At 41.1% G+C, this 12,390-nt stretch overlaps 1 protein-coding gene across 4 annotated transcripts in view; it reads left to right on the forward strand.

Moving 5' to 3' along the window:
* The window catches only part of LOC129699479 (RAC-gamma serine/threonine-protein kinase), a 356,110-nt gene that overhangs the window by 270,364 nt on the left and 73,356 nt on the right, over window positions 1–12,390 (forward strand). For 3 of the 4 annotated variants that reach the window (XM_055639304.1, XM_055639302.1, XM_055639306.1), the window contains 2 exons: window positions 6,100–6,165; window positions 7,994–8,062. In XM_055639304.1, coding sequence (XP_055495279.1) covers window positions 6,100–6,165; window positions 7,994–8,062 — 135 coding nt within the window. The remainder of the gene's footprint in view (window positions 1–6,099; window positions 6,166–7,993; window positions 8,063–12,390) is intronic. The other variant, XM_055639303.1, reaches the window with a different exon arrangement.

Here is a 12,390-nt window from a genome sequence, read left to right on the forward strand (position 1 = left end):
TTTTGGATTTTGGTGTCAACTGTATTTTGCTATGATAATTGCTTAATCTTGTTGCTGCCCCCATTTATATTTTCTCCAGATTGGTCTTTTGTTCCCTAATGACCCTCTTTCAGTTTGCACTATCACATCCTCATCTCGCTCTGATCATTCATCCTTTCAAAAACTTCTCTCTTGTTCTCTCATTCTCGGAGCCTTTCACTTCTGTTAAATCCTGTTAATCTCTATAACTTTGTCACGATTCTGACAAATGATCACAGAGCTGAAATATATCTCTAGAGCTTTCTCTAGAGTTTCTACCTGATCTGTTGACTGTTCCGGGTATCTTATTTTTATTTCAGATGTCCAAAATCCACATCATTTTGCTTCATTTTGCTCATTGGACATTGATAATATTTTAGGTTTGCATTGTTCTATACTTTTATTTTTATAAATATTAGACTTATTAAAGTCTCTTAAGTCTACAAAGTTTCCCATTTCTATCATAAAATGTAGGACAGTTTGGGTCGCAACTTATGTACCGATCATGATGTCAATTTAAAATGCACATTTGCCTGTCACCCTCAATTCTCTGCTTGTGCATGTGCCTGTCAAAATACCTATTAAATGTTAGCAGATTTGCTTCCATCATCTCCCCTTGTGGTGCATTCTAGGTACATACCAATCTGCAAAATAAACTTGCAATCTAGATCTCCTTTAAACTTTCACCCCTCACCTTCTAGCTATGGTCTCCATTATTTGACATTTCAACCTTGAGAAAAAGATTGACTATCTACACCAGGGTTCGGCAACCTCCGGCCCATGGGCCGGATCCGGCCCGTAACCCGAAATCATCAGGCCTGCAGGCTTTTTTTTCCCCAATTAGTTTTCGCGACCGGGGAACTGCAGCAGGTCCCGGGGCAGGCGACCTGGGCGCTACAGCCAGTCCCGGTGCTCGCAGGCTACCTGGGAAGTGCAGCCAGTCCCGGGGCTCGCAGGCGACCTGGGAAGTGCAGCCAGTCCCGGGGCTCGTAGGCTACCTGGGTGCTACAGCCAGTCCCGGAGACGGATCTGGGATGTGAAAAGCACGTGAAAACTAATGCGAAAAACACCAAGTGTCACACTAGTTAGTATATTATTAGTATGTATCATTACTAATTTATGTATTATTACTAATTACTAATTTAGTTGGTATGTATTATTATTATTACCTCCATTTATTAACTATGGCGATAGATGTGGCCTGCCATCCGCTCACAGACATGGGTTCTGGTCCCTATGCAGAACAAGGCTGCTGACCCCTGATCCACACCGTTTATGCCTCATATTATATACTTAAGTCCTCCTCACCATCCAACACTCCAGAAAAAAAAAACAAGTTTGTCTAACCTCACCTAATAACTAATAGACTCCAATTCAACCATCATCCTGGTGGAACTCCTCTATATCATCTACAACCTTCCTGTAATGCAGCAAGCGGAATTGCACACAATACTCCAAATGCGGCCAAACCAAAGTTTTATATAGATGTCAACATGACTTCCCAACTTTTACCTTTTTACACTTAACACCCCGACTGATGAAGGCATGTGTGCTGTGTGCCTTTTTTGTCACCTTATCTATTTGTGTTGCCACTTATACGGAGTTATGTACCTGCACCCCAAGGTCCCTCTATACGTTAATAATCCTAAAAGTTCCAACATTTTACTGTATGCTTTGTATATTTGACTTACCAAAGTGCAACACCTTACATTAGGCTGGATTAAATTCCAGCTGTCATTTCTCTACCCACATTTATAACTGTTCTATATCCTGTTGAATTCTTTCACAAACATCTTCACTACTCTTAACTCCACCATTGTTGTGCCCTCTGCACACTTACTAATCAGCCCACCTACATTTTCATTCAAAAGCAAAAAATCAAAGTGCTGGAGGAACTCAGTGGGTCATGCAGCATCCATGATGGGAAATGGGCATAGACATTTTGGGTCGGGACCCTTCTTCACACTGATGGAGTAGAGAGAAGAAAGCTGGTAAAGAGAGGTAGGCATGGGACAAAACTGGTAAGTGATAGATGGTTTCAGGTGGGATGGGATTATGGGCAGATGAGTGGAGACAACAACAAAGGCGAGAGGTAAAATGGAGATAAGAGGGTGCGGGATAAAAAAGGAATGAAATGTCTACATTCTCATCTAAATCATTTATACATCTCAAACAGATCTGAACCCTGAACATTGTAGAACACTACTGGTCACAAACCTCCAGTCAGAATACAACCCCTTCACTACTACACTCTGCCTTCTATGGCCAAGCCAAATTTGAATCCAGTTGGCCAAGTTAGTCTGGATCCTTTGTTCCTTAATCTTCTGGATCAACCTTACTATTGTGACTGTGAGTCACCAAAGACACTGAAGCTAATAGATATAAAGGTTGTTATTCATTATCTTGGATATCCTCTTAATGGAATCTCCCCAAGAATAAAATACATCAAGATTTTATACTACAGGTGCACAACCTTTTATCCGGAGTTCCGGAAACCGAAAAGCTCCAAAAACCAGACAGTTTTTCCAGGATGTCGTCTGCACACCAAAGCTCGCGTTTGGCGCCAAACTTGACCCAAAACGACCCACGGTCAACCCAGGTCTGTACAACTATAGCGGCTGCCTCCTCCCCAGAGACCGGGGAGCCACTTAAACATCTGTAAATCATTGCTTAAATGTTAGTCAGTTAGTTTGGAGGGCTTTTATGTGAAGGGGGGGGGTGAAGGGGGAAACTTTAATTCTTAGTCCCCTACCTGTTCGGAGAGGCGGGGAGCAAGCAATGCCTTACCGGGTTTCTGTGCAGTAAACTCCGGAGCGCTGTGGCCGCCGACTCCCAACATCGCGGAGCTGGGGCTGCGGGCGTCCGGCGGCGCCGGTTGTAGCTCCGACCCCGGCAACGCTACCCCTGGCTGCGCGGCGCTTCACATCCAGCGCCGCCCGCGGTCGGATGCCCACGGGCTTCTGGCCGCGGGCCGCGCTGGATTTGGAGCGCCGCGCAGCCAGGGGTAGAGTTCGCCGGGGTCGGAGCTACAACCGGCGCCGCCCGCGGCCAGACGCCCACAGCCCCAGCTGTGCGATGTTGGGAGTCGGCGGCCACAGCGCTCTGGAGCTTACTGCACGACGACCCGGTAAGGCATTGCTCGCTCCCCGCCTCTCCGACCAGGTAGGGGACTAAGAATTAAAGTTTCCCCCTTCACCCTCCCCCACCACATAAAATCCCTCCAAACTAACTGACTAACATTTAAGCAATGATTTACAATGATTCCCCGGTCTCCGGGGAGGAGGCAGCCGCTCCGGACTTTTCAAGCCGCCCGCGCTACCTACCTAATCTACGCTAAAAATCTTCCATTCCGAAATCCGAAAAATTCCGAAATCCGAGAAGTGTCTGGTCCCAAGGCTTTCAGATAAAAGGTTGTATACTGTATATAACAGCAGGTGATTCACTACAATTTCAATAGCTACAATTATATCCATTTTTTCAATATCTTATACCTGGCAAATATTTTTATTGTATTTCATATTTATAATAGGAACACACTATAACTGACAAGATAGCTCTGAATAATACAACATCTTTACTGGGTCAGATCAATTCATATAGATGTTCATGAAAACATCTGAGCACAGAGAACCCAGATGCCTAAAATTAGTGCGGTGAGGGCTGACTCTCTGCGCACACCAATTATTGATAGACAAAGCAAATATCCTCATAACCATGTTTAATGTGTTAAATGACAAAATAAGTCTGATCTGGAAGCTTTCTTGATCTCTTCATAATGATGCAAAATTATTTTGCTGAAAGAGCTTGATTAAGGCCAATTAACATACCCCCTTTGTCTTATATTTGACTGTGGCATACACTAATGTCTTGTGGTCAAGTTAGTTTGCAAAACCATATCTCTTGAGAGGCCTGAAACGTTACCTATTTCCTTCGTTCCATAGATGCTGCTGCACCCGCTGAGTTTCTCCAGCATTTTTGTGCACCTTCGATTTTCCAGCATCTGCAGTTCCTTCTTGAACACAACATCTCTTGAGAGGCCTCCTGCTTTGAGCTTGTGGTCAACTATCCTCAGAAAGGGATATGTATTCATGCCACTGTACCTTTAATACCAAAACTGATTACTACTTTCAGTTAAAATAGACCGTAGACTGTACTGATTTTATGTAAACTGATTCTCATTTGAATTAATGTCTGCTATCCACTTTGTTCAATAACTATCCCTAATAGGTGTACACTTTTCTACATACAAGTAGATCCTATCCCTAAGAATCGTCTTCAGTAATTTCCCAACCACTGATATATGGCTCACCAGCCAATAATTTCCTGGTTTGTCACGAGGGACCTTCAGAGGACAGGGGAATAACATTGGCTATTCGCCATTCCTTTGGGACATTGTCTGTGGCTAAAAAGAATGGGGAGAATCAAAGAATAACAAATATAATTTACAATAACCAAAATATGGGGTTCCATAATGATTTTTACTATTCTTATTCTTATTTTGAATCCTAGGAATTCCCTTTTTGGTATGTGTATTCTTGTAGGCATTTAAGAATGCTGTGTTCAAATTGAATTGGTTATTTAAATTAATGGAAATGAAGCACTCCAGATAATGCATGCTAAAACAAAATTAAGTATATCGCTTTTATATTTTTGATCCGTAACTGTTAATATTTCATTAGAATGGGTATGGTATCAGAATGGTTACATTATGGGCTAGTGATCCAGAGACCTGGGCTAATTAATTGGACATCAAATAATACATTAATGTTGAAGGAATTTAAATGTAATTAAATCTGTAGTAAAACAGTTATCATTTAAAAATTATGATATGCATGAATTTTAAAGATTTCAATAATACTCCATCTTGTTCAATGATGTCCTTTGGGAACAAAATCTGCCATCCTTAACCAGATTTGCCAGGTGATTCCAAACTCTCGGAAATATGTCTGACTAAGCAATTATGCTTTCAATGGCTTACCGAGCCATTCAATTGAAAGGAAGTTAAGGATGGCAATAATTAAGAATATAGAACAAAACTGTGCTGGAACAGGTCCTTTGGCCCATGATATCTGTACCAACCATGATCCCAATTTGATCTTTATCCCTCAATTCACTGCTTGTTCATATGTCTGCCTATCACGTATGGCTATGGTATCTACTTTCACCTCTTTCCTTAGCAATGCATCTCCAGCATCTACCGCTCTCTATTTTTTTTTTATTTGCCCCTCTCACCTTGAATCTATGGCTTCTGGTTGACATTCACATCCTGAGAAAAAGTTTCCATCTACTCTGTCTATGCATCTTATAAATTTGTATACCACTATCAGGTCTCCCTTAAGCCTCTGATGCTACAGAGAGAACTGTCCAAGTTTGTTTGCCTGTCCTTTATAGCATATATTTTCTAATCCAGGCAAAATCCTGGTGAACCTCTTCTGCACCCTCCAAAGGTGATGGAAAGACTGAATAAAAGACTAGGTGCCGAGAGCTCTCTTATACCTGCTTAATGCAATTAAAGGCAATTAAACACACCTCAGCAATTACAAACACCTGTGAATCCATGTGTCCCAAACATTATGGTGCCCTGAAATGGGAGGAACTATGTAAAAATACAGCTGTAATTTCTACATGGTGAAACCATAATGTATAAAAATGGCCTTTAATGAAATCTGACAATGTGCACTTTAACCACATGTGATTTTTTCTATTGCAAATCTCAAATTGTGAAGTACAGAGGCAAATAAATAAATGATGGAGGGCACTGTAGGTTTACCTACTCATTCCTGGATACAAGAACCGCACACAATGCTGATCTTCTGAGCTAGTCCCTTATCGTTTGAATGTGCAATGAAGTGCAATTAACTAATCATTTTCCATTTACTTTAGTAATTTTAATAATTGGATTATTAATCTAGAAACATAACCATATCCCTAACTAGTTACTGCAATAATTTTGGTCAACATATTTAGTTTATGTAGGCTGAACCCACAACATCAAAACTAAAATGGAAATGTTTATTTGAAGTATATTCTGAAGTTTACTTATTCAAGATTGCACTTAAAATATATTTTCTCTTTTATTAGGATGAAGTAGCACATACACTTACAGAAAGCAGAGTATTGAAAAACACTAGACATCCATTTTTAACGGTAAGTACTAAAGACCACAGTAATATTTTGGTTCTCCAGGCACTAATGCTTATATGATCTAAATGTTGCACTTTATTTTCTATTAAATATATCTCAATTCAGGACAAATCAGATCAACAAACAATAATTGATATAAACAATGATTGGTACAATTGTATCCTTCCAATGCAATTTATATCTTACATCTGCTTTGTATTGAAATTAAAATATTGAAATGAACACTGCAAATGCAATCCTGTTTTTGGGAAGGCAGTACTGAAATGTATAAAAAAAGCAAAACAGCAAAAAAAAAGTGCAGATGCTGGAAAATTTAAATAAAAACAGGTGGGAATACCTTGTAGGTTAAGCTGCGTCTTTGGAAACACAGTTAACATTTCTCATCACAGTTCATTGAAGCAAAATATGATGTCCATTTAATTCCCCGTGGCTACTGCTGACCTATTGAGTATTTCTAGCATTTTCTGTTTTCATTTCAATCTCTCTGAAATTGGTCAAGGCTCTTGAGGGAAATAAAGGAGACGGCCAAGAACTTAACCAGATAATTGGGAGGACTAAAAGGGCCATGAAATGTTCTTGGTGAGTAGCAAAATCTCAGTATATACATTATAAAAGGGTAGCCAGGAAAAGCATTGGACCATTCAAAGGCAAGGGGAATTTATACCCGGAGCCAGAGGAAATGGACAACGTACACAATGAATATTTATCTTCGGTGATCACCAGAAAACAGAACAGGGTGAATAGCGAATGATATGTTGATATTCCAGAGCAAACTAATATCAAGAAGATGGTTCTGTTAGGTCTCTTGAAGTTCATTAAAGTTAGTAAATAACTATAGTCTGATGGGATCTACCCCAGGTTGAGAGACACAAGAAAGGGGGGGTTGCTGTTGCCATGACACAAATCTTTGTGTCCAAGAACATTAGGGTAGCACAGTTGGTAGAGCTATTGCCTCACAATGCCAGGGTTTGATCCCAACCTCCAGTTGAGTTTGCAAGTTCTCCCTGTGACCTCATGGACTTCATCCGAGTGCTCCGGTTTCCTCCTACATCAGAACGATGTGTGGATTTGTAGGTTAATTGGCCCCTGTAATTTTTCCCTTGGTGTGTAGGGAGTGAATGAGAAAGTGGATAACACGGGACTAGTGTGAACTGGTGAACTCACACTTCCTCAGATTAAACTCCATCTGCCATTTTCCGCCCTTTTCTGCAGCTGATCTAAAAAGTTGCACTTCATTCAATTGAAAATAGTTAGGTGGTTAGTTAAAGTTCAAATTTAATGAAATTAGATTAACAGCTCTCTGCAAGCACATACCACATTCCAAGTTACCAGGAATTATCACGTTGCTAAAAGTGGTACTTTGCTCTGTCTGGCTTTGCACACACCAACGAATCGTTAATCTATTTCTGATTTTATTGCCAATCAGATATATTCTAACATTTTTTTTCAGTTGTAACAATTTCAAAATTTCTTTGGAAATTCCCTACATTATAAAATGTAAGATTGTATCTGGTAACAGAAGACCATCTTTGTGAAACTACTTTGGTCAATTAAATGTTTGTAAATTAAATTTTGCTGAAGTAAATGAAAATTTATCCTAATAACGGTACCATAAAAACACTTGGTGCTTTAATGCTTCACAGTGTTACTGAAGCTACTTTGAAAGAGCACCTAATCAGCCTTTTTAATATTAAAACTATTGATACCAAGGGGGGGGGGGGGGGGGGGGGGGGGGGGGGACAGCAGCACACTATTAGTTATCTCATTGCTGTATAAATGCAATCAAATATTGTGCAAATTCTTTCTTCACCTATGATTCTTTTTATTACAGTCTTTGAAGTATTCTTTCCAAACTAAAGACCGTTTATGTTTTGTCATGGAATATGTGAATGGAGGGGAGGTAAGTTTTTTTTAAGCGACCTGTGGAAAGCAAGTCAATACTTTGTGTTCATTTTGTGTTATTAACTTTGCTAATTAAAAAAAAAATTCTCGTTATTTTTTTTCTCATTTAAGCACGAATCAGTTTATATATGGAGCAATTTGATTATCACAGTAATATTGTTGAGAATAAATAGAAAATTAATTTTGCACTTATCACCTTGTTAAAATCCTTTAAGTAGTTTTGATAGCAAAGATAACATTAAATTAAGTCTTTAATATTGCCCCTACTTAATTCAACATTGCATTTCTGCATACAAGTACAGCTTTATATTCGCATGGCTATTGGAATAAAATGATAAAAGATTTTCTTAACCTGTGTGACTAAGGCACCATGAAAATTGCAAATGAACTTTGAAATATTTGCCTAAGTCGTGGACAACTAAGTTGAGTCATACAGCATCATATGGCACAGAAACAAGCTCTTTGACTCAACATCCATGCCAACCAAGATGCCCCACCCCCATTTTCCTACATTTGGCATAAATGCCTCTAAACCGGTCCTATTTATGTACCTGTCCAAATTTCTTTAAAATGTTGTTATAGTACCTGCCTCGCCTATTTCCTTTTGCACCATTATCCCACGTGGAACTTGACAAAGAAAGACCTTACTGCCCACATCAATAGACTTTTATTTTTCCAGAAAATTCAGTGGAGTGGGTCAGACAGGCTCTACCCTTGATAAATCCCATACTGATTATTCACTGCCTTTTCAGTGAATATTTATCCTGTCGCTCAGAATCTATTTCCCTAATATTGATGTTAGACTCAAAAGTCTACAATTACCAGGATTTTTGTTGCTGTCTTTCTTGAAAATGAGCACCAAGACATCTGGACAGAGGGAGGTGTCACACTATTAGTTAGAGTAAATATCACGGCAGTACAAGGAGATATCTTGGAGGAATAATCCAATGATGGTATATTGATAGTCTTTAGGAATAAGCGAAGGGAAATCCACCCAATAATCACCAAGAATTAGAGGAACAGATAGATAAGCTAAGTGCAGAGAAGTGTAAGAGCAATACGGGTATAGTAATTGGGATTTTAACTGGCAGAATTTGTTAACTACATCCAAGAGTGTGATATGAAGATATCTTATATGAAGATATGCTCCACTCGGCCTTTTCTTTGGAAATGAAACTAGAATGTAGTGGAAGTGTTGGTGAGCATACATTTTGGGAATAGTGCTCACAATTCTATAAGTTTCAAATGTGGAAAGGGATGAGGTTGGTCTTCAAAATAAAGTCTTGCATTTGGGGCTACTCTGATTTTAATAACGAAAGAGAGTTGTTGCCAAAAGTAGATCGAGCACAATTACTTACAGGTAAACATCAGACGAATGGTAGACTTTCAAAAGCAAATTAGTAGAAATTCAGGGCCAGCAAGGGTAAGGGTGACAAATAATGATGGCAAGATTAAGGACCTTGGGTGACAAAGAATTTTAAACATTTGATCAAGGGAAAAAAGGAGGCTTATGGCAGGTATAGACAACTGGAATTAACTGAGTCTATTGAGGAATATAGAGGGTATAGGAGAGAACTACAGAAATTAATTAGGGGTGCAGGAACGGCCCATGGTTGATAAGATTAAGGAGAATCCAAAGATGATTCTGTGAGCATGTTAGGACTGAGAGGGTAGCCAGAGAAAGAGGGACCAAAGGGGTACTTGATGTGTGGAGTCAGGGAATGTCTCATCTGTATTCACCAAGGAGCCGAACATGGATGAAAATGAGTCCTGGCAGATTCATTGTTTTGCCTGCTCCTGCCCCACTGAACTCATCTCCAAATACCTCAATTCCATCTTGGACCGTTTGTCCAGATTTCCAACCTAAATCCGAGACATCTCACATGCTCTTCAACACTTCAATAGCTTTCAATATCAAGGACTCCATTGCCTCATTTTGACCATGGACGACCAGTCCCTATACACCTCCATTCCCCACCACGAAGATCTCAAGGCCTTCTAGATCTTCCTTGAACAGAGACCCAATCAGTTCCCCTCGACTAACAATCTTCTCTGACTGGTGGAACTCACCATCAACAACTTCTCTTTTGACTTCTCTCACTTTCTTCAAGATAAATGTGTAGCCACAGTCACTGGCATGGGTCCCCGTCTCCTTGTCTTTTTGTTGGTTACATTGAACAGTCCTTGTTCCGAACATACACTGGCACCATTCCTCAATTCCTTCTCCACCACATTGTGTAATGCATCAAGACTGCCTTCTGCACCCATGCAGAACTCGTTGATTTCATTAACTTTACCAGTAACTTCCACCCTGCCCCCAAATTCACGGACTATCTTTGACACCTCTCTCCCCTTTCTTGCTATCTATGTCTCCATATCAGGGGACAAACTCTTGACTGATGTATACTATAAAACCCATTGATACCCACAGATATCTGAACTACACCTGCTCCCACCCTGCCTCTTGTAATGACACAATGCCCTTCTCTCAATTTCTCAATTTTTGCTGTATCTGCTCCCAAGATGAGGATTTCCCCCCAGGACATCTGAGCTGTCTTCTTTTTTTAGTATACATAGCTTTCCCCCTGCTGTCATAGATAGATCCCTCACCCGCATCTCCCCTATGTTCTATAGTTGTGCTCTCTCCCCCCACGCCCCCTTCCCCTATACAGAACAAGGATAAAGTTCCCCTGGTCCATTCATCCTACCATCCACCACCACCTACATTCCTTCCTCTGACCACATTTTGTGCCTCTTCTCTCCTTTTCTCACAGCCTTTTGGCTTGTGGCCTTAGTCCATCAATCAGCCAAGCAAAATCTCCCCTCATCTATATCCACCTATCACTGGGCTGGCTTTGTCCTGCCCCCACCTCTCTTCCAGCTTTCTCCCCCTCACTACAAGTAGTCTGAAGAAGGGCCCCAACCTGAAACGTCACTTATCTACTTTCTCCAGAGATACTGCTTGTCCACTGAGTTACTGCAACAATTTGTATCTTTTTTTGTAAATCAGCATTTGCAGTTTCTTGTGTCTATATGGAAGAAAATAATTCAGGGAGTGGTACATTGAAATCTGGAGCAATGCAGTATTAAGAAGGTAGAGGTATTAGATATCTTGGAATTGCATTAACATGGATGAAATTGTCCACGGATGTTTTCGTAAGCAGGTTAGGAGTAGATGGGACCCTGAGAGAGATTTTTATATCTTTTAGTCACAGGTGAGATTCAGATTAGTTTATTGGCACATGTTGCGATGAAGCTCATGAAGCACACAGTTTACATGATAATGATAGATAAATAATCAATACAGTGATTGCTAGACAGCAGAATGGTGAAACGATTGTTGTGCAATCTGAAGTAATGCAAATATAAATTAAAGTGCAATAATTGAATAACTGAAAGAGCTAGCATTAAGAGTGTGAACATATGGCAGCATCTTTGGGAAGGGATTGATAAAGAAATGATTGGTTCAGGAGAGTGATAGCTGGGGAAGAAGCTGATCTTAAGTCTTGACATCTGGGCTTTCAAACTCCTGTATCTTCTTCTAAAAGGTAGAAGAGAGAAAAGGGAATGGCCAGGGGGGCAGGCATCCTTGACGATACTTCAGGCCTTCCTGATGCAACGCATGGTGAAGATGGACTGGATGGAAGTAAGTGACAAGTTTGTGATGGACTGAGTTCACCACTCTCTGCAGGTTCAGGTGGTCAAGAGTAGAGCAGTTGCCATCCCAGCGTGAGTTGCATCCCATAAGAATACTTTCTACTGTGTGCGGACGTGGCGCCGACGGACGAGAAGCCGAAGGAAAGAAGTGGAAGCTAAATAACCGAATGGAAACGAAGCCGAAACGGCAAATAACCGAAAGCGTACGAAGCCGAAATGCCAACTAACCGAAAGGGTGGGACGCCTAAATGCAAACTAACCGAAAGGGCGGGACGCCTAAAAGCCAACTAATCGAAAGGCTGCATCGCCTAAAAGCGAAATTACCAAATGGCTGCTCTGCCGAAACTCCACCTACCCAAAAAGCGGCATCGCCTACAAGCGAACGAACCGAATGCCGCTCAACAGAAAAGTCAAATAATGGACGTGATGTTGCCGGGGGGCGGGCTTGTCAGCGATTTGTCCAGACCCCCGCATCCATCACATCACTGTGGAGGGATGAACATTGTCCCACACCTCCACTCCATCCGACCCACAGCCCGTCACAGTGCGGCCGCACGGGGGAGACGAGGCGGAGGGTGGCCATGGGAGACTGGGGGCTGTCCCGAGGGATGCGCACATTGGCCACATACTTCCTGGTGCTTGGGTTCAGATTGCCCAGTCACCTATGGC

Source organism: Leucoraja erinacea, chromosome 8 (genome assembly GCF_028641065.1).
Source record: "Leucoraja erinacea ecotype New England chromosome 8, Leri_hhj_1, whole genome shotgun sequence".
NCBI lineage: Eukaryota > Metazoa > Chordata > Chondrichthyes > Rajiformes > Rajidae > Leucoraja > Leucoraja erinaceus.